General features: G+C 40.0%; 1 protein-coding gene across 5 annotated transcripts in view; it reads right to left on the minus strand.

The window, feature by feature from the left end:
• Positions 1 to 1,122: 1,122 nt before the first annotated feature.
• The window catches only part of brinp1 (bone morphogenetic protein/retinoic acid inducible neural-specific 1), a 152,914-nt gene continuing 131,487 nt past the window's right edge, over positions 1,123 to 22,549 (minus strand). For all 5 annotated transcript variants that reach the window (XM_031860066.1, XM_031860067.1, XM_031860065.1 and 2 more), the window contains 3 exons: positions 16,915 to 17,151; positions 12,932 to 13,154; positions 1,123 to 6,014 (listed from right to left, as the gene is read on the minus strand). In XM_031860066.1, coding sequence (XP_031715926.1) covers positions 4,874 to 6,014; positions 12,932 to 13,154; positions 16,915 to 17,151 — 1,601 coding nt within the window. In that variant the 3' untranslated portion in view covers positions 1,123 to 4,873. The remainder of the gene's footprint in view (positions 6,015 to 12,931; positions 13,155 to 16,914; positions 17,152 to 22,549) is intronic.

Genomic DNA, 22,549 nt, shown 5'->3' on the forward strand with positions numbered 1-22,549 from the left:
AAAATGTTTTCCCCTTTAAGGATATTATGTTCCCTCTCCTTTGCTCTAAAATGAAATGTCTTTTGAAGTCTTACACTTCTTTAAGTGCAGATGTACCAAAAAAAGCGAATCAATGTGTGATCTGCACATAATGTAATAACGTGTTGAAGTAAAAATACTACTGTAATACTACTGTAACAACTTTTTTCATTGTATCATTTTGAGCTAGCTCCATGTGAGGGTTAAGACAAACTCATATTTTTATAAAAATGCTGGAACGTAAAGAAAATTAGATTTAGTTGTGGGCATATGGAATACAGTATAGGGAATATGACTCAGCAGCGTATCATGTCGTAGGCTAGCTGCGGAGCTAGCAGCGTTAGCATGCTATTCATGCTAATATGCAAGATAGTTTATTATTCTTAACCGCTTTTTAATTCCAATTTCAAATGACCATTTCCTTTTTGGCAAAAGAGGATGAGGAATATCCAAATGATACACGACACGTTCACTGAACACTCCTTAAATTGCACGGTATAGTGTTAGATGTTGAAGAGTGCATATGATAGCACTGCTGTCAGTTAATGAAGAATCTTTCCATCCTTAATCTAATCTCTGTTTTACAATTATTTTTATTTGTTAAAAACTGTTCTTAAAACAGTTTTTGTGGTATAAGTAAGTTACAATCTACTTTTTTTTTTTTTAATTAATACGGTACAAAAACAATAAACTGTAGATAATACTGGTACACATTAAAACAAATGAGGCAGATACAAATGTTCCTGTTCATCACTAACGATAATGTTACGTCTATAAATAATTATTGGTGTAATTGTACCAATCATTGTGAATAAATATATTACCCTGTGTCTCCTCACTGAAACCTCTTGTCTCGTTGGTCCTCGGAATATGATTAAAAGAGCTACAATGTTTTTAATAATTCATAAAACACTTGTAAGCATTTTGATTGTTGCTTTTACACTATAAGTCAAGCAGATTTCTTTGTTTACTGGCCAACACAATCCTATTGTAACAACAGTTCAGTACTCTGAATCTTACATAGCATTTGGTATACCCTATAAGCAAAATACTAATAACAGTTTCTAGAATGGGAAATGGTACAAACAAGCCTTGCTCTTCTTATTAAATATAGCCTTTTAATGAGAAATAGATTATTATATGAAACATTCATTTGAAATAAGCTGATATAATGGTGTCAACAGAACAGCAAAAAAGTACATAGGCAAGGTATTAGGTGTAAAAATCTTCAGACATATCCATGGATACATGTAAGCAACACTGTGGTAGCATAATGCCATACGAGTAAATGTGCTTGTTTTATGGACCTTGCGGTGGCTCAAAACTAAATCGTAATGTACAGAATGTTTTGACAATATAAAAACAGTCATACATTGTCATGAATCTAATTAGATACATTTGACATGAGTGCCCTGTACTTTGTGCTGATGTACTCAAATGGAGGGCTTTTTTTTAAAGTAGTCTTTGTATTCCCTTTCAATACTGTTATATTATTATAATAATGTTACTGTAGCAGAGGTTGTTACTGTAACAGAGTTCATATTTACAGATACATTGTACAACAGGGGACAAAAAATGTCAACCAAAACTTCAAGTCATCCTTTGACCCTCTGTCTGGTGTTTGATTTCCCCACATGCACAAACCTTCTGAAAGGGGTAGATCTCAGGAGGAGATGAAAAGTGTTTATTAGATCAGCATTTATGGTCCTAAATTCTGAAGCTAATTCAGTGTCACTCGTCTGTATAACATCTAAAAGTTTTCTCCAGCTCTAAACGTGTTAAAGGGATAGATAACAGGCACTTAATAATACTAATAATAATATAAATAATAAGAATGTAACAATTCATTTGGATAGTCCAATGTTAATGCTGAACAATCAAGTCCCCAATTTACTGCATATCTATTGACTGCAGGCTTGTGGCCATCTCAGGCATCTTGAAAGAATCCATTAGGAGATACTGTTAGCATGCAAATGTTAGAATGGCAATGCTATGGATCCTAACATATTTGCAAAAGTGTACAGTCTACCATTAATTAGCATAAGCATGCTGAAAATAAGCTCAAAATTCATAACTTGGCCTGATAAACAACAATACCAAGGAGCTTTGAGACAGCTTGCAGTTACCATCTACACCCGAGCAGATTGGTCACGATACAATACATTTGAAAGGTATCCACTGGTTCTCTCTCCCCTTGCTGCTGTTGTCCTAGAGGCAGTGCTGCCGTCCTATGCAAATTCGAAACAATAGCATTGCAGCGGTAACTGCTCACTCACTAAATGCACCTTTACGGATGTTGAGGTATTGACCTGACAAAAGAAATAGACTGGTGAAAGTATCGTGCTGTGAGATTGATTTGAAAACACAGAGCTGAGCCTGACAACCTGAGCCTCAGTCATCCTGAACCAGCCACCACATATACGCACGCTAACCCGTAAATTGGAAATTGGTAAACTATTTTCCAGACTACAGAATCACCTGAAATTGATGAGATTTGTAGTGAAACATAGTTACATATCTGACTAAATTGTTATTTATAAAGCACCTCTCAAGAGTTAAATGTGCTTCACGAAAAGACTAGCAACAGCAAAACAAAAGATAAGGATAATCATCGCCACACAAAGCCAGAGATTATTCTGTCAGTTACATCACGGCAAGAATGCACATCAAAGCTGTGATTGTGGATGCAGTAAAATCTGCAGCTGACAAAGATCCGTCCGTAAGAATCAGAAACAGGTTTTATTCCAGGGCTGCTGCAATTTCTTGCTTAATCGATGCCCCAAAATTTGACCACTGTTTTCAAGACGTATTGGATTGGAGGAATTGCAACCTGGTTCATGTTTATGTCACAACTCACCACGGTTGTTCCTGTATTACATGCCTCTGCTTTCAGCTGACCCCACAAGACGAGTGACATCACAATGTAAAAGAACAACAATTATTTACAAGAACACAAAATGAAACAAAAAGTACCAAGGGAACCAAACTATAGCTACATTAAGAGACCCAACAGACATTAAAAACAACAGAACAATCTGAAGAATAGAACATTTGTTTGACGTTAGTCTAAATTCTTGCAAATGGGCTGGCAGCTTTTACACTGGGACGAAGGATTTTCCAGAGTTTGGGAGCCACGGCAGCAAAAATGAAATCTCCTCTTTTTTTTAAGTTCAACCCCACCAACGGCTAGAACAGCAGGGTTGTATGACATGACTGGCCTTGCCTTTGTTGTTGTTAACAAACATGCAGGTAATGGAGTGGACCTACAAAAACTAAACAGCAATAGCAATGTCTCAGCATCAGATTACCCAAATAAAGTGTGACCGACAATACATAGGTAGTATTTCATATTTCAGTTTGATGATTTAGAGTGTTAAACACAGTTGCAGCTCTGTTGATGTTTCCAGCAACATGCAAAAACAAGGTTAAATTCCATATCTTGAGAGAAAAATGGAAATCTTTACATGTGGTCATAAAAAGCTTACAGATTAAACACTGCCAAAAAGGTATTTTAAGCTTTAATATAACCATTTCTTTTTTTTTTCTTTTTTTCTTCCTGTGGCACAACAGAGAAATTCAGTGGCTTTACAACACAATTCTTATCCAACATAATATGCCTTCCCTTGTCATCTCCCTTTTTGCTGTGCTCTTATCTAAAAACTGAGAGAATAAAATAAAACCATAAAAATGGAACATTTTTTAAATTTTTTTTCACGTACATACTTTTTGTCATGAACTTTATGTCTTACCGTATGTCTACCTCAGGGAAGTGTATGGCTTTAAGTTGTCTTGCAAATGTGTCTGAATGATGAATGTTTACATTTTGCTCTTGGTGCTGAAAAGCTCCACAAATCAGCAGTCACAACATGTACATTTTGCAAAGCTGTACAAAATAGCATTGATTGTTAAATCTTCAGACCACAATATTGCACTCACGCACCAGGAGGTACTGCCTTGTGAAAAACACAGCTTGAATTTCAAACACGGGAAGAAGCGCTCCAAATGCAAGATTTTGCTTAGACTGGAGTCAAATCTCAAATGACACATTCAATTAACGAACAGCAATAAGCATCAAGCCAAAGAAAATGTACACGCACATTTGCACACGCGCACGCACACGTACATTCACCCACATATATATGTATATATATAAACAGCTGGCTTTTGTTATTTGACATGACGATCCGTTACTGCCGTGCTGTGTGCCTTATGTGTCAGAACTATGAGAGAGTGCCTCATAGCTCACGAAGAGCAATGCAGATTTGCTGTGGGTTTGAAATGTAATAAAGAGTCTAGAAGTAATGTGTTGCCTACTTACTCACTAGGGCTATTTAATCCTTACAATGTAGAAATATTTTTTTTTTTAAATATTAAACGGTCCATTATATCTGAAATATTTTGCACATTAGCTGAAATAAAAGGATATCTGGTCTGCCCTTGTGTTATATCGTTATTACTTTAAAAATGTTTTTCTCAGTAAACAATGGCAGTTTCAGATATAACCTTTGATCCCTCAGAGTAAAATCAAGGCCTCTTTTTCACCAGTACATAGATTTTATATTTCATTTTTTTCTCTCTCTTTTAAGTTCTTTTAGGGAATGACAGACATGCTGGGACAAATATGATACAGTCTTTATAGTGGTTCCATTGATCTTCGTTATCTTATCTGAAATGCTTTTCATCAATGCCTTTTTCCTTTATCTCTTTAAGAATTATGCTTACAAAGTTAATATTACATCAAAAGGCAGAAAAGGTCCAAAAATGAAAAAGAGAAAGAAAAATTAGGATTAATTTCCCCTCATAGTTCATTTGTTGGGTGTTTCAGTTTGCCGTCCTTGTGTTTGTGTTATTATGTTCAACAGAGTTTAGCAGTCAGGTGATCTGATTGTTTTAGAATCTCTGTGCTGTACATGTCCAAGGCATGATTTACTCGAATCATCTCACTGTTGTTGAGCTTGAGCCTATGCTTTAGCATACAAGAGAAGAGGTCCAGCTGGGGTTTGCCAGGTGCAGACGGAGGTGCAAGGCGGTTAATTCGATCCCGAATGTCCAGCAACAGGAGCATAACAGATGAGGATGAGTAGAACTGAGTTCCTTGTGTGTACGACTGGTTAACCTGCTGTACGGCACTACGGAGCAGGTCGGCATTAAAGCGCAGGCTGTAGCCAAACACTTGAATATCAGATATTTTTATGTAGATCTGGCGCTTGTTAGGGTCTCCGAGATCCACCGGACCCTGTCCTGTGTCATTGCGTAGGCCAGTTGGGATCTTAGCACGGCTACGCAGGTAGATGTGCACCGTCTCAAAGAAGGTCTTCCACCGGTTGCCCAGCAGGAGAGTCCAGTTGAAGCACTGGGAGTTCTGCAGTCGTACTTTTTCCCAGCGCGGGTAACCATGTTCTCCAAAGGGCATGCTCCAGCCTTCTGAGTGACTACCACTGAATGGGTTGACATAAACAAAGAACATGGGGTCAATGCTGCTATTTCGCATCTGGCAGATCTTCATCGATAGACCGATTATCATGTGGAGGTAGTCCATCCGGTTTTTGTTACTCTTGAGCGTCAGGGACATGCGCTTACGCCATCGAGGGTCAAAGAAGGTCTCTAGTCGGATCTCATTACTGATGAAAGTAGTGTGAATGTACAGTCGCGAATCCATTTTCTGCAACAGGTATTTGAGTTCCAGGTCCTGAAAGTCCAGATCAGTTTCAAAGCTGATGAACTGCTCACTACGTTCTGAGTCCACATTCTGGGGCTCACAGCGACCACGGTACAACTTGTAGCCCTTGTTGCAGGAGCCACACTGGGAGATGTTTGCCAGGCTGCACATGGCACAGCTGTTGTTGCCACCTATGACACACGGGATGGGTCGCTGGCACAGCGTGACGCCTGTGTGGCACACGCATGTCCTTTGGCTCTCCAGGAAGGTCCCCCAGAACCCGTTCTCATTGCAGTAGAGGAAGGACTGAACCCTGTTGAGCCACTGCATCACAGATCTACAGAGAAAGGAGAAAGAAAATCACGAAGGAATAACAGTGGTCAGATGGAAAGTCCAAAGGCTTATCATATCAGCACTATTTGTTGTCCCATTTACTACAAAATATCTATGCAAGACATAACTGCTGACAAAATTTCCAGAAGACCTTTCATTTAGCTCGATACATCCTTACAAAAAAATGTCAAAGATTTGAAACTTGATTTCACATCTATTACCGTGGACATGATGATTTTAATTGTGTTTCATTATATTTTAATTGGGTGGTAATGCACTTGAAGGATTTAAGAATAAAACCCATCATTAAGTTAACTGGGATGCATTACTGTATCTAGAGTATGCTTGTACCTTGTACTTGTATGAATGGACACCAATAGCTCGAAGATATGAAACACATAAATAATCAAACCGTCAATGAAATGCATTGTTAAAGGGTTTGCACACATGCAAATCATCTAGTCAGGATGGTCTGGGAATAGGATAATTTCTTCCCTTCAAAGGGGAGGAGTTGCGTTATTCCCCTCAGGTGGAAGGCATTACTTGTTATTCTAATCGTGGCTCTTCTTCTCCCCTCAGGCATCTTTCCCTGTCATCTTGACAGTATACTGGAACTTCTTTTCTGAGTGTAGGAGGTGAATTCTGAATCCTGATTTTTCAGAGGGCGGCTGATCAAGGTTAGCTTGACATGTTAATGAAGCTAAGGCTTAACTATGATGGATGACGATGCATTCTCACCAGGCCATAAAGCCCCCCAAGCAATACCCAAAATGAGCCTGGAACAAATCATCTATAGAGGACAATGGAAGCACAATGCTTGATTCCACTAACTTTGACTTCAAATTGAAGATGTGATAAAGTGAATGTATGCTATAAATTATCCCCTGCATTTTAGGAAATGTAAAAATCTTGAAAAGTACTGAATGTGTCCTTTATTCTCCCACACAAAAATGTTTTGACATTCAGTGGTCGTTGAATGGCTGGAATTCAATTCAGTGCAATTCTGTAAATGGTTGGGCTTTTTGATTTGTATCACTGCTTGCAATAAAAAGGATATTTCAATATTGTCTTCCAGCTTGTTTGTTTGATTGCAAACTTGGAATGTGCCTTGTGTGGAGCAGCTATTTCTTGATCCTGTTGTGTGCACTATTTCTGCTTTTGCCTTTTACCCTAGAAATAAGACGTCTTAATCTCCTGGTGCAAGAACTGTATTTGTGATTTTTTTTTAATCATTTTCCATTGCCTCTCTGCAGTTATGCAGTTTGGCCTGGAGTGTCTTCAGAGAGATGAGTGTATCATGTTAGTTGCCTCAAGCTTGTTTTTCCAGTCCATCGCAGTATGAATACTAAAGAGTCAGCAAGCAGAGATGTGCAATTATACGGGTTTGACAATATTGAAGGGAAACATTCTGATGGTAAATCAACAATTCATATTACTATCAATACTGCGATTATCGCAAATTTTCAGAGTGGACCGTAAACACACCACGGCGTTCATGTCTTTGTTAGCTGTTACATTTTTATTAGCTCTAAGGGCTAATACCTTTGCTCCTCATCTGTCTAACTCTGAGCTGAAGCTACTTTGGCCATAACTTGCTATGTTTACATTAGCTAGTCAACCTACTGAAGCACAGCAAGTTTATGTGTTCATGCAACCCGTCCAATAACGCAGCTTGGTCAGTACAACTCAGTGTGTGACACCGACGCCTCATTTAGCCTGTGTATGCGACGCACACCCATCTACAGCATTGCAGGCAGAGCTACTGACATTATAAAAAGTGCAAGAATGTGTTGGTGCATGCAGTTTGGCATTCACAAAAGAAACGTACTGTTTCAAATTTGTGCTCGTCTGTTCTTCCTCACAGGTGAGCTTCACCTTTGCCCAATGTAATTATTCATTCACAACTATTTACACCCAAAAGAAAAAAGAATGTGCCTGAAAACATGAATGTTTCATACAATGCAAATAAAGTATTATACATCATACAATTGTGGTGGGAATTCTTTTTTTCTATATTTTAGCTCTGATAGTGAGATGATTATCATGATGCTGCCATTTACAGTGATTATTTGGCCACAATAATCATAATATGTAAATATGATACCAGCACAACCCTCTTACTGACGAACAAATCTTAACCACGTGTTCATTGTAAAGAAGACCTTTAGTGGCAAAGGTTTGAAAGCAAATGCAATTGAATATATTTGCAATAACTGTCATAACATCATGCAGCTAGTTTTATTGTTTGCCTTATTTGTTTCAAAAGAGCAGCAGCTTGGTTAGATTTGCCAGAGAAAGTTAAATGAAAATACATTGGTTGATTGTTTTCAAGAATTCAAGCCTTAAACAGCCTTGGTATTGTATAAGTCACATAGCATATGTTATGTGTTGGAGTATGGAAAAGAAAAGAGAGGAAGAGAACATCAGAGCAGGGTAATGGAAACTTTGTATTAACAATAGTGTGAGTTTCAATATTCCTTTTCAATATTTTCGCACCACATTTTGCATACCCTCTGATCTAAAGAGAGCTGTGTTATGATATAGGTTGAGTTCTATCATGATATCGCATCATGCATTATGAAGTGTGATTGTGGCTGTAGCCATGGCTGTGCTTGTTATGATTATGACTGGGACACAGTCTATAATGGATGTAGCACTAATGCAGGGGTGTGCAGTGAATTGGAATGGTTGTGCTGGCTGAGCTTTGAAGCTACTGGATTCCTGAACTCCTGTGGTGTGTAACACATCTGTCATATCTGATATAAGCACCACGGGTTCCAATCCCATGTGGCTTAACTATGCTTTCTTGGTGAATGTTAATAGGGGCAGTAAAGAGTAGTCATATAACATAGCACCATGCATAGTAACAACCCATGTGTGGTTGTTACTATGCATGGTGCTATGTTATATGACAGCCGCAGTCTGGGCAATCACAACATCCTCAGCTTCAGCTTCATCCACCACAGCTGCAGCTGTACACTGTATGTTGTCAGAGCTCGGCCTTGCGAAAGAAGTAATGAGCAATAAATGCTTAATGTAAAGTGTCACATCATCTCTCCTTACTGGATTATCTGCAGAGTGTTATCCTGAACTGGCAGTGTATCATAACGTACTTCCTGTTGCTATGGATCGTGAGGGATTGGGGGGGAGCTGTTGGTAGCTCTGGATGAGAAAGAGCCTTGAAGATTTGACAGGATATATGTTGTATCAAACTAGATGTAAAATTTGATTTAAACATGTTTAAGAAAATCTTAAAAACCGGTGCCATGTCAAAATCAATAGAAATTAGGGCAAATTAATTCATCACATGGAGGGCACATTCATATTTCTAAATATGCTTGACATGAATAATTACAACTAATGCAAAGCCTGGATGCAAATGATTTGGCTGGGAGTGAAGCTACTTCATATCTGTCACTATCAATCATTTATACCAAAGACAAACGGCTATGTTCATTCTCCTTGAAGCAGGCTGCTATATTCATTACAGGAAATGCAATAGCAAATCCAATATACAGTAGCTCAGCTCTAGGTTTGTGTGTGTGTGTGTTCACAACAGGGATTTATGATGCTTTGTAATGAATGGATGCCTTGCGGTGAGGTAAACCTGGAAAAATGACAAGTTGGTGATATGCAATTGTAATTATGGCCAGGTCTTTCATTAGCTGATGTAAACGTGTTTATTTACTGACATTTTGCATTGTGAAATGGTGAAGGTGCAGCATGATTTAAATTTTAAAATCTTTTTTGGATAAGTTTAAGTTGATAACAAAATGTAGCATTATAATAATTGCAATTAATAATAAGTAACTTGCCCTTATTTTGCCATCCACAATTTAATCAAACTAAAAGCGCACTAGGACTGGCACATTACGAATGCTTTGAGACAGCATGTAAGAATTATGAAATAAAATGAAACCAGGAGCTGGTTCATGAAGAATGCATCACTCTACTGTGTTGTGGTGTCAGTCAATACATTATGGGATAATGCACACCTCCATTTTTAACTTCGCTTTGAATATACATTCACTCACTTTCACATTTATGATATACATGCTTTATCAAGCAGCTGTAGTACGAAGGTCACCTTCCATTATACAAAAAAAACATTAGCGAGTCCACGCTCGCCTCCATGAATGAGCCATCTTTGTTAGCTAGGTCGCCAAGGCAATAAAGCATCACAAAAAAAACTTTATTTTTCTCTTTTCTTACCTTTCCAGCTCATTGCAAAAATACTGTGAGCCACCTGCAGCACCATGGTTCAACCACAGGCTTCTCAGAAAGTATCAAGTTCTTATGTCCTCTCTTTGTCCTGCATATCAGTATGCAGTCCAGTTTTCTTATAAGGTGTTACTAAATCTGGGGGATGATTTCACCAACCAATAATAGTGCTCCACCATCGCTTTTATCCTGGTTACTTTTGAGTCATTTGGTCGTTTGATAGGCTTTACTCCTCTGATCCACCCTACTCTGCCTCTGACTGGCTTACCTTGATATTCTTATACTAACTCTAACCAATCTTACTCCTCATGCCTTAACCTAACTAACCCAATCAACAGAGGCAATGAGTACTAGCCAATCAGAGGCAGTGTAGGGCAAGTGATGCCGTCATTAAAGCAGGATTTGTAATTTAGCGGCCCAACGGAGCGGGTGTGTGTGTGTGTGTGTGTGTGTGTGTGTGAGTGTGAGTGCAGCTGTGTGGCTCTCAGAGCAAATTAAAGAGCAGGCAGGAAAGCGGACAAATGAGAATAATATTGACAAATATTTAAAATGTTTCAATTTAGAACGTCAGCTGATGGGTCTTTTTAAAGACCACTGATCAAACTATTTCACAATAATAGGAGGCGATAGCGTTCAGTGGCCAATAAATCGGAGCACCCTCGTGACCCGATCGAAACAGGGCAATAAACTTCAGCAAAGCCAACAGAAAATAAAATAAACGGCAAGACATTTACGACAAAAAATATAAAAATTTCAGCACCTCTAATTGGATAGTGCTTTGAAATGCGCTCTAAGCTCATTGAGCAAAATTACATGAAGGACAAGAGACATTCCCTTTTGTATTTCATTTCATTTTGCTTTAATTCTTTTTAAATCAACCAGTCAGTTACCTGTTCATAGGTTTCAGACTATCCAAAGCAAAATCAACCAAAGCTGACATCCCTAATCAGTGGGGGTAATCTGTATTCCAAGTGATCACTAGGGGAAATTCTCCCAGCAGAGGAAACTGGCTGGCGTTTACACCACAGGAGACGTCAATGAACATGATTCTTACAGTGCCTGTCCAAGTATGCACAGAGTAGCAGGTGGTTGACACTATCATCCTCCCCATTGTGGGCCTTATGTATGATCTGGAGGGAATCTAAATGGCCCCTCACAACGGATCTGGCCTGTTGTCATTTAGAGCCCTGGTGTGCCCATTCTTGGCCACTGGGATGCCAGGCAGGATGTTTTTCACATCGTCATCAGCTCCCTCTGCCGCTTTACTGACAGGTTGAGGATGTGCTGGAAGGCCTCCCTGAGGTGGTTGGCAAACACCTTGAAAACACTTGGGCTGATGGTTTATGGGCCTTCAGCTTTACATCAATTACCTCATCCCCTGATCAACTGTTATAAGCTGCCCAGAGGAGAGGTGAAGGTTGGAGTCCCTGTTGGTGATGGGGGAACTTTTTCTTCAATTGGGGACAAGAGAAGATAGATTTATGGCACTATACTGACTATACACATGCATGGGGCAAACTAACAAATGGCCTTTTAACATAGTTATTCTTACAATAACTATGTTAAATATTAGTAAAACAATTAATAATTTGCATTAGATGTTGACGGGTGGAAATAAAACAAAATGATTTTCTGTACAACCGTTAACACTAAAATGAAAACATAACATAGTTTAGAACCCCTGGGTGAGCTTTAGATAAAAGCTCACCCAGCATGCACACGCATACGTGCGCACACACGCGCGCACACACACACACACACACACACACACACACACACACACACACACAAACAGACGTAATGAAAACAAATAAGTCTTCCATCTGATGCAAACCTGTCTCACACAAGCAAGCAAATAAAACACGCTGCTCTTTTCTCCAGCTCCATCAGGCACCCTTGATGCATACGCCATGGAAGAGGAGGTGGCTCTTTGATAACACTTCAGAACAAACCTTTGCCAACTCTCACACTCACACACACACACACACACACACACACACACATACACGTAGGTGTGTGCCTTTTCTGTCAGTGACAGTTGACAACTGCTCATTTTCAGACCACTTAAATGAATATTTCACGATTTCTGTTTCCATTTGTATAGCGACATCCCCCTACACGGAACGGTTTTCAGGATGTTTCATCTGGCACCTGTGAACTTTGCATATTTTCCATGGTGTTTTCTAATATTTGCTGCAGCGGAAGGGGAAATTCCTAGCGTCTCAGGCAATGCTAACACCATAGCACATCTACAGCAAGGCTCTTAAGCTGCAACTGCAGTAGGCGGTGATAGATGTGTGCAATGACCTATCAAGAAAACTCCCACAGCTACATTTTCTTTTCAGACTGCAATGTGAAATACAAGCGTGAGCAAGAGTGCTTTGGGCATGTGCAAGCCTCAGCACTAAGTTGGCTTGATGGACAGAAACAACAGAGCCATAAGTTGAAATGTAAAATGGATGATATCCTTACTGTGCATGCTTCAAAAAGCAACAATCAAAATAAAACCTCTACATCATCTCAGAGGAGACATTTCCCTGAAAGATGTCATTACACTGCCACATCCTCTTGCTTTTCTTGCACTTGTAAAAGCAGATATCTAAACAATATCAGCGCCAAAAAACGGCACCTTTACTGCATGTTGCTGAGTAAATCCACACCTCATTCCCACTATGATGTGGAGGTCGTGTATCTACCCACCTCTCCCTAGGCATCTGGTGGTTGGGGTTGTGGTGACAACGGATGCTGAGGCCAAAGAGCTTGCGGGCGGTGCGCTGGATCTTGAGCCGCTGGATCTCCAGGGAACTCTGCAGGAGCCTGTAGCGGGCCTGAAGGTCCCAGTCGCTGCCCCACAGGAGATGCACACTGCTGATGGGCAGAAAGTGAGTGGAGGGTAGCCTCTTCAGGAAGGACTTGAACTCATCTGGATGACAGAGAGGGTTGGAGTGAGAGAGCAGATTGCAAAGCAGAGAGATAAGGAGTGGAGAGAGAGAATGTGAAAAAGTGACAAAAGAGGAATTAGAGTGTGTCGTACATTTTCTGACCTGAATGCTTCGAATTTGCTGAGTTAGATATTCTAAAATAGTTTAAATAATCAGATGATTTGAATTAAAGGAGAGCACTTTACATTCATCCTCAAACTTTTAAGCGAATAAGGTACACAGGTAAGCAGCAGGTAAACTACTGGAGCTAACATTTTCATAGCGAGTCTAAACATTTCTAGCATTTGTTCAACTTTGTTGGAATAGTGAATAAATCTTTTTTTTATCAGTGAACCAACCGGTGTGTTTTCATACAAATGATAAGAATGCTGACAATATTGCCGAATGGGTTTGTTTTACAAAACACTTATTTGTTCAACCCTAATCCAGCAAGCATCCTGGGTAGAATTACAAACAAAGCAACAACAAACCAACTGCTTGGAGGATTCATACTGCAGAGTGACAAAACTCTTGAATCCGCTGTATTTCTTGAGGCATTTTTACGACACAAAACAAAACATGCTCTCACTCCGTCAGAATAAACTTTTATTAACTGATGAGGGAGGGAACAAAGGAGTACTTTTTTTTTGTACTGTAGCTTCCATGTATGCTATTACTCTGCTGACTTCTGTTTTGATCTGACGTGCAACTAAATCAACTGTTACGGTAGACTTAAGTAAAAGTGAAATTAAGTAAAAGTTGGTTGTATCATCAGAAGAGTGTAACACTTTTTTTGCATACGCGTTGTTGCTTTCATGGGAGTTCAGTTCATAAGGCAAGGACATAAAACTATTGCCATTAACAAAACGTTAACTCAATACTGACCAATCAACCCAAAACGTTTTTTTGTTCTTTTTTTTACGTTTGTCAGACTGCAAAGGGATCATTTGGAATTGATTGATGATTCACTTGCTATATGTGTTTTGTTTTTCTCAGTGCTGTGTACGGCATTGTATAGTTTACTTTTGGACGTGTGCTTACGATCTGACACCCGGTCACTACGTTTTTATAAGTGGACGCCCCGAAACGTCTTGAACACAGTCTATACATTGTTTTTTAAAGGAAAATCCAATTCATTGTGCCTATTGAAGACAATCATGGTGAGGTGGCAGTGCTCAGTGAGCGCCCAGAATCCTGACCAATCTGTTTTATGTAAGTGGTTGGATGTATCGGGTTTTACTTTTGGATTGCTTCTCTTTTGAGCATTTACAGAGAATTGAAACCCTCAGTTCAGTAAACACCCTTTTACTCTGTGCTCCCACACTTTCACTGAAGAGCACTGCCCAAACAAATTTGTGCCCACCAGTGTTGATTATTGCCCTTATGTTCCTGCTGCTGCTTCTGATAAATATTGCTTTTCTCCTCCCTAGACAACCGTGAGCCCAGCTCTCTGACCCTTGTTTTCAACACTAACTCCAATTTTTAGCAACAAGGGGCATGACAATGTTACTCAGACTCCAGCAGCAAATACACAAGGGCAGGGAATATTTTATTTGGAGTGCTAATTAAGAAAATATTGAGTCAAACAAGTCAGAATAGCTTATTATTGTCTCTGAAGATAAATGTAAGCACATCATTATAAATAATAAAGTTAACAATTTAATGCCTAAAATGGTTCCTTAGCGATATCAACAGTCAAGAAGCTACACATAATCTAATGATATTGCCTTAATCTGCAGCACTAAACAATATTTTTGTGGAGAAAAGAAGTAACACGGAACGCAAATCTTCTCCACACTCAACTCTAAAAGGAAAAGATCCCCATATTCAAGACCTGCGCAGTAAGCCAGCCACCTCCTACAGACCTTTCCAAGATAGTTTAAGAGCATTAGAGTTGAGAGCTCTTTTCGAGACACAGTCGAGAAATGTCAGACCTTCCTCCACTCTCCTCCCAGGCATGTCACAGCTTCCTTCCCCCTTTTTTCTTCAAAGACACAAGATTTCTTCTCCACCCCTGTTTTGAACTTGCCATATCCCCCCCACCCAGTTTTCAGAGATGTCAGGCACCTACCTCGCCTTTTTCCGAGAAAAGCTGGGTGTCGCCAGCATCCAATATTCAAAATTGTCTGATTTCCTCACCAAAAACAATCATTATCATGTCATCCCTTCATGACAGTGTAACAGTTGCCAAGTCCTTCTACACAGGCTTCAAAGCCATCAAGGATCTCTTTCTTGATCCAGCTTCCAAAGAGTCCTAGTCCCTCAAATGACTCTTATCTCAAGTGACCCAGCACCTTATCTAGAGATTACAGCTCTCAGAATGTAACCCCACTTTACCTCTTCTGCCTTTACATCTCAATTTGTTGGGTCCAGAATATATAAGCACAAATTTCATTTAATCTATACAATAACGTCATTTTTATTTTAGATCAAAAAATGCTGTATTTAAAAATGCAGAACCTCAGAAAAGGCTATGCAACTAAACTAGCGTATACTATTTTGGTACTTTTTTTTACCATTTTGTCAGGATCTTCCATAAAAAAAGAATGTTCAATTTACTGTTATTAAACACTAGTTGTTACCTACTGTTATGGTTATATGCAGTAAATTATACAATCTGTCTGTTTAGTCCCATTTTTTTAAACCAAAAACAAAGTGATAATTTTTGACACGTTACACACCCTGCAAACGTTTATTGATTCCTTAATGTCTTCTTTTGGTGAGTGTGTAAAATGCATTTGGTTTTTTGGGACAGTATAATACATTCATATAAATATTTGTGCCCTCTTTGTATGTACTTTCCTCCACCTCTTCCCAGACTTACTGCACTCAGTGACCTCCATGACTCACATTAACTGTCCTCTATGGTACATAAATATATTTATCTGTTGCTGGCAGGCTTTATTGGGACACTTTTATATCATATCAATAATAGATAAACATGGTGACTTGCAATGTAACAGCTGGGAACTAGCTGTGCTTTTTTCCCCATTGTGTCCAATATTTTAGCGCCGACTTTTAAGTCTGCCTTTGCATTCAGTAAAAACGGAGATATTCGTATGGGAGAGAATATTACTTTCAAAAGTTGTCTTTTTGTTGTAATTTATTCCTGATAGATAACAAATAAAGTAACAAAATTCTGATTATTATATCCGCCAAAAGAATCATGCGTCGCTCGCATGCGTGCGTCCGTGCGACGTGACTGTGCACCTCGTTGTTGTACACGGCTAATCTCGCATTCTGCTGCAGCAATATTTTAGGAGGCCAGTTATGTCTGCATGTTCAAGGACCTCTTGTGGTAGCGGTGACTTTCTCAAAACCTGTTTTATACGGCTATTGACAGCATGCTGACACCTCACTCACTACTTTTTACTGGCCCCGAGCCGGTAGGGGCCGCAAGCGATCACACAGCCGAGTGCATCACCGAACCCCAGCTGCTACTCTGCGGCAAGTAACACAGTGGGGGGTAACCATAGACTGTATGTCCATAGGGAAAACAGCTTTCTCACTTTTATTTTTTTTGACAATGTATCTGGCTATCAGCTAACAGCCAACAGAACTAAACACACAGCTGACTGCATCGCCGCCGCTCAGCTGCTGCTCTGCGGCCAGAGACAATTATTCTGTGCCTTTTTCATTGGGCATCAACCTCCCGTTCACCATACCTATACAGCTTTAACTGCTGTATAGGTATGCTTTAAAATAATACAATATTTTCCTAACTGTCACGATAAATGAAAGTTGGTGGAATTTACATCTTACCAGAGTTCTCAAAGTCTTTATAAGAGGATACCCAGGACTCAGACATCCCCAACAGGGTGTTCTCCATGATCTGGATGTCGGTGATGGGACAGTTGCATTGTGGATAATCGTCGGCACACTGACAGATGCACTGGTTGTTACTGCACACATACTCCCCCTCTCCATTGCACATGATGTAGCTCAGGGCCGACTGGACAAACTTCTCCTGCAGGTAATCTGGGAAAATGACCTGAAGACCTGAAAATGACAAAGTACAATTCAAGAAAAAATAAAATAAAATACATTCCCGTCCTGTGTTGTAAATCGTTGAAGCGTTTGGGCAAAAATAAATCTGAAATGTGCAGCCTTCATGCTTTTCACATCACATAAGTGGCCCCAAACTAAATAATAACAAGAGCTTAATACAAAATCTTACAAAATGAATTTGAAAAGTGACATGAATCATTTGTTTTCATCATTTTGTAATCAAATGTATACTTGTGCTCAGAGTAAGAACTGAAATGGAAAAATGAGAGTCGTAATACTGTCAATGCATGATACCCGTACTGACAAAGTAAACACATTATGTGAGAAAAAAAGTTACCAGAGTGGGAAAAGCTGTAGCTAAATGGAAGGCTGCCCTTCCCGGGATTGCTTTGTGTCACAAGCGCTCATGTATTTTTTGAAAGGATGTGCTTCAAAGCTCGACTATGTTCAACTTGAGCTGCCTGTTCTGTGGCTGATCACTCATGATGTGAAACTGTACAACAATGCTTGCGCTGTGTTGGATTATTTAGCACAGAATTTATTTTACTTCGTGGGCATTTTCTATCACATGCATTACTGTGTTCAGCAAGTGTTTCCATTTGTATTTGTTTCTGGTTTACATATGTGGTTTGCATTCCGCTTATTATATGCTAATGGTAAAAGTACAATTCATATTCTAGAGGCCAATTTAGGGCTCAAGCTGAAAGTACCTCTTCACTCTCACCATGGACATGGTATTTATAATTTTTAGAATCTGAAACAATACCTATCTCACCCTGGGCATCTCATAGAACTGAAGCTTGATCAGCGAACAGTAAAGCCTTTCTCTTCAGTCCAGGCCCGGGGAAAATAAACCCCTACCTCCACGAGCCACTCGAATGGAAAAGAACTGAATAGATCTTTTTCCCTCTTCTAGGACGCGGCATTATGGTGAGGCAATATTTTCTTAATAGGTTTTACTTGAGCACAAACAGTGCTTCAGCAGAAAATAGGCAACCAGGAACCAGAACACAACACGTTATTGAATGATGAATGATTGCATTATTTTTTCTGCTCACGTATTATTTTCACCTTTGGGTGAAAAAAAGGAATCCATTTATGCAGAATCAACATAATCTATCTGAAATGAAAGGGAGAATAAGGCTACAATTTCATACTGTACACATTAATCATTTTGGGGGTATTGTCATAGAGTTGAATGGTATTTTCGTATTGTGCATATGGCATGTGGCAATTCACGTTTCTGATTTTCACCCACAACACACGCTAAACTGACAACTGTGCTTGATTTAGAAGCAAATGAAGATCTTAATATATGCCAAGTTTTGTGTCTGATATCTAGGACAACTTCCAAATAGATTGTCATGGGGACACCCTTTGAAAAACATTGCTGGGTAAATGATCCAAACACATACTGTGTTTGTCAATTCTACATGCCAGTTATTGATGCTAATAGTTCAGTCCTATTTACCAGGCGCGACACTGACGCTGGGATTGTTTTCACCTCGTGAGTCTGCGTTTGAGTGTTTATATGCCCGTTGGTGGGCAGATTTTGACACCAGGATAGCGTCGGTACAAGCAAGATACATTCATGAAACATTACAGGTGCGTAGTTCAGATTAAAATGAAGGCTGAGTTCGGAAGTAGGAGTATATCAAATGAGGAAGCCCCCCTGCAACCTTAAGCCCCTGGCCTGATTTGGTGTCGTGCTGGTGTGATTTCATGGCCAGATGGTTATTTAGATTTTCATACAATCATGATCTCAGTTCAAATACGAACCGAAAAAAAACCCACTTTCAACCTCTTTTTATTTTGAACCTGTTCTTGTGTACCTCTTTTTCAATACCAGTAGGTTCCCTTCTCCTCTACAGAACCTCATCAGAACCACCGCCCATCAGTGATGGAGGGAGGGATGGAGGGATGGAGGGCGTAAAGGGGATGGATGGATCATGTCTGACCACAAAGAGTTGGGTTGCACAGGGCTTTTTTCTCCATCAGACCTGTCTGCGGCCCCTGGATCCAATATTCATTTAGCGTGATGTATTCCTGGGCTTGAAACTTTAATGTGATTTGTGGGAGAATCCAGATGGCAAGTTCACGGATCAACGCTGCTTACTGACAGTGCTGGTGCCAGCGGCCGGGTGCACAATAACACCGAGTGCTTCAGCCCTCCCTCTTTACCGCTGCTGTTCGACCGTACCCCATACCCCCATTCCACACACACACACATACGCACGCATGTACACACCTACACACGCAGATTGCAGGGGGAATCGTTTGGGATGCTGACATTCAGTGCAGCAGTATCTGTTTTGCAATCTATTGTTTTCCACCTGCTTTTCCTCTCAATGTTTCTGTCCCTCCTCTTTCTCTCTACCTCGTACTCTGTCTCTGTACACATCTCCTCTGTCTTACTTCATTACACTCACTTCTCCTCCCGCCACACTCGTGCACATGGCCCTTGACTCGTCCCCACCGTCATCCTTTGGCTCCCATTCACTCCATCAATCACTCTCTTCATTCCTGTGTCTTCACCTCTCCTGCTCTCCTCTACGTTCTCCCACCGAGCACGTATTCAAGAATTGGAAATTTGATGTCTTGTCCTCCCACTCCAGTGTAGAAGTGATGTCATGCAATAACAGCAAATCAATCAGCATTTGTTAGTGCAGTGGGGAATGAGTAAGAGAATTGGAGCCCTCGGGCCAAAAATGAAATGAGAAACTAATCAGAGAAAAGCATTTATCTTTGTGACTTTCCTGACTTTGCTGTGTTGGTGCAGTAGCATGTGGGCATATTGAGAATGATTGGGCTGTAAAGCTTCAGCTTGTATAGCTCTGATGCAGGTATTTGTTGGGAAAAACACTGGATTTTGGAGCAAAGAGTTACACTTACCATCATTAAAGAGTTACTGATGAAATGAATAGGTGCGTATTGGAATTCCCGTGCAGCCATTTGATAACCTCTAACTTCATGCTCTGCCAGTGCACATCATTCCCTGCAACCAGCATGCCTGGCTCGCTCTAAATAAATAGCACCTCAAAATGGCAGTTAATCTCACTGCATACATCAGAGGCTGATATATTTCCTTCACGTACGTTGGAGGATATGGGCCTCCAAACATTCCATGAATGCTAAAAAACGGAGACTCTCCAACTGCGTCTTTGCCTCTTCATTGCGTCTCTATCGAGAGTGCTCTATTTTTACACGGTGATAGATGGGGAGTGTAGGCCACAACTGAGGCTTGTAACTGCCTTGGCAAGCAGTTGCCTGCTTATTGCAATGCCACGCTCCGCCTCATAAGTTTCAGTTTCATTAAAGATTAATTGACCATCGTGTGGCCGCAATTTCGCAAAATAATCATTACTTAATCCACTGGTGCAATAAAGTGCATTACTTGAATGGCGGCATTAAATTACCATCGGAGGTTATCGTTGCAGCCATGATACAAAAGCAAAGATCTCTGAACTGGATGATTGCCTGTTTCTCTTCAGTCCATGGCCTGCCCAGTCCGCCCTGCTGATCCCTAGATGCTTACAACAGAAGGGGCATATAGCCTTAAGATTTGCTGTGTTGGCTCATTTCACAAGAGAGCTGTTCTTCCACAACTATACGGTAAAGGTGCAGCTAAAGCAGCTATTATCCACTTTTCATTTCTTTACATAAAGAGCTTTAGGTCTCTGACAGTGTGTGTGTGTGTGTGTTGGCCCTGACAGGGATAACATGTTCCACTGGAGCTATTCTCAGCTCTCAGAATATGTTAGCATTTTTTAAAGTTCTGAATGAGGTGTACTTAGCATTGAAATGGATAATGTGTTGCTGTGTCTGCACTGAGTAGATTATCGTAGATTACCATAAGTGTTCCCAGCACCCTAGAAGGCAGCAGCCTGTGTTTTCGAACAGGACTGTCGACGAGTTTGTTGTACAATCCTACTAAAGTATTTGTGTGCCGGAATAATTGCTCAGGACATTTTAATCAATATTTCCATCTCAAATATGTCTAAAGTGCAGAACAAAGAATTATTTTTTTTTTCATTCCTGAGTGCTCTGCCGAGTTTTTATGGTACATTAATATTTAGGCATGCATATATTTGAAACGGCAAAACAACAAAGAAGTGTCAAATCCTATTTTCTGGACATATTAACATACAAGTGCTTGCATGTGCATATGTGATACATACCGCTGTATCTTTGTGGAACAGAAAGACTTGCAGAACACAGTGCTGTCCACACAATATCTCTATATGACGTGAGCTCTGAAGAAACTCACTTATTCACATTGTTAACACAAAAAGCAGCAAGAATGGAGGTTCGGTAATCACTGTAAAAGCATAAATTACATATAAAAATGGCCGTGGTATTCAGGGCTTGCTGCTCCTGCCTCTTGAATATAGAAAATTGCTGAAATTGCACGTTAAAGCAATTGCTGGATTGATGAGGGCAGTCTATCGAGGTAGATGAACTCTCCATGGTGCTGAGTTATTGCGAGTTGAGCCGCAAACTGGACACAAGTCGAGTCAGAGTATAAGTAAGTTGGTGATGATTCGTTTTTCTCCTTTTCCTGTGTGCAGGATCACAGCTGAGCAAATGCAATTTTGTTTTTTAATTTAGGAATTATGCCCTCAAAATATTGCAATTTCAATATGATAATGTAAATGTAGGTAATACAATTTAGTTTTGAAGCAACAAAATACTATAAATATTAGCTGTGTTTCAAAAATATGTGTTGTGGTTGCTGTTGGCTGCTTGTGCACTACAGTTGCACAATTCAAGCTGTTCCGTCATGTGCTACCATGTGTCCCCGCACAGCAGTATCAGTAGGGCCTCGGCTGGTGAGATATACTCGTCTCACACTTTCAAATCCACGCACGCACACACAGAAAGAGATGCACGCATGAGCACACGTACACACTCTGTGCAGGCTTTCGCAAAAATCACATGTTTTACAAGAACCCTGGAGAGGGGGAGGAGAGACGCATGACAAGCTCTGACATTTCCATTTCGGCTATAAAAGATACAACTGTCCTCAAAGTGTCAAGATGTGCTGTATAAACGTCTCAGTTCAAAAGCCCAGATTCATCACAGAAATTACATCAAGCGTCCCTAAATACAGAAATGTTAATCAATTTGTGTTGGGAGGCACATACTTGCCCTACACTTTGCAGAAACTGTTGTACAGTTTTGTGGGTTATCTATTATGTTATTTGAATATTCAACATTTTTAAAGTTATTGTACACATCACAGTGTCAACTACCTCTGAAAATCTGAATCCACTACAAATGTATGTATTATAGTCTGTGAATCTACTGTAAATCATTTAATCAGTGGTAAATATATTTGTAACTAGAAAACTGCACTCAATAGAGTGCAGAGCTGCAACGTCCACTGCTG

The sequence above is a fragment of the Anarrhichthys ocellatus genome, unplaced genomic scaffold, assembly GCF_004355925.1.
Source record: "Anarrhichthys ocellatus isolate YVR2014 unplaced genomic scaffold, GSC_Weel_1.0 scaffold23, whole genome shotgun sequence".
Lineage (NCBI taxonomy): Eukaryota > Metazoa > Chordata > Actinopteri > Perciformes > Anarhichadidae > Anarrhichthys > Anarrhichthys ocellatus.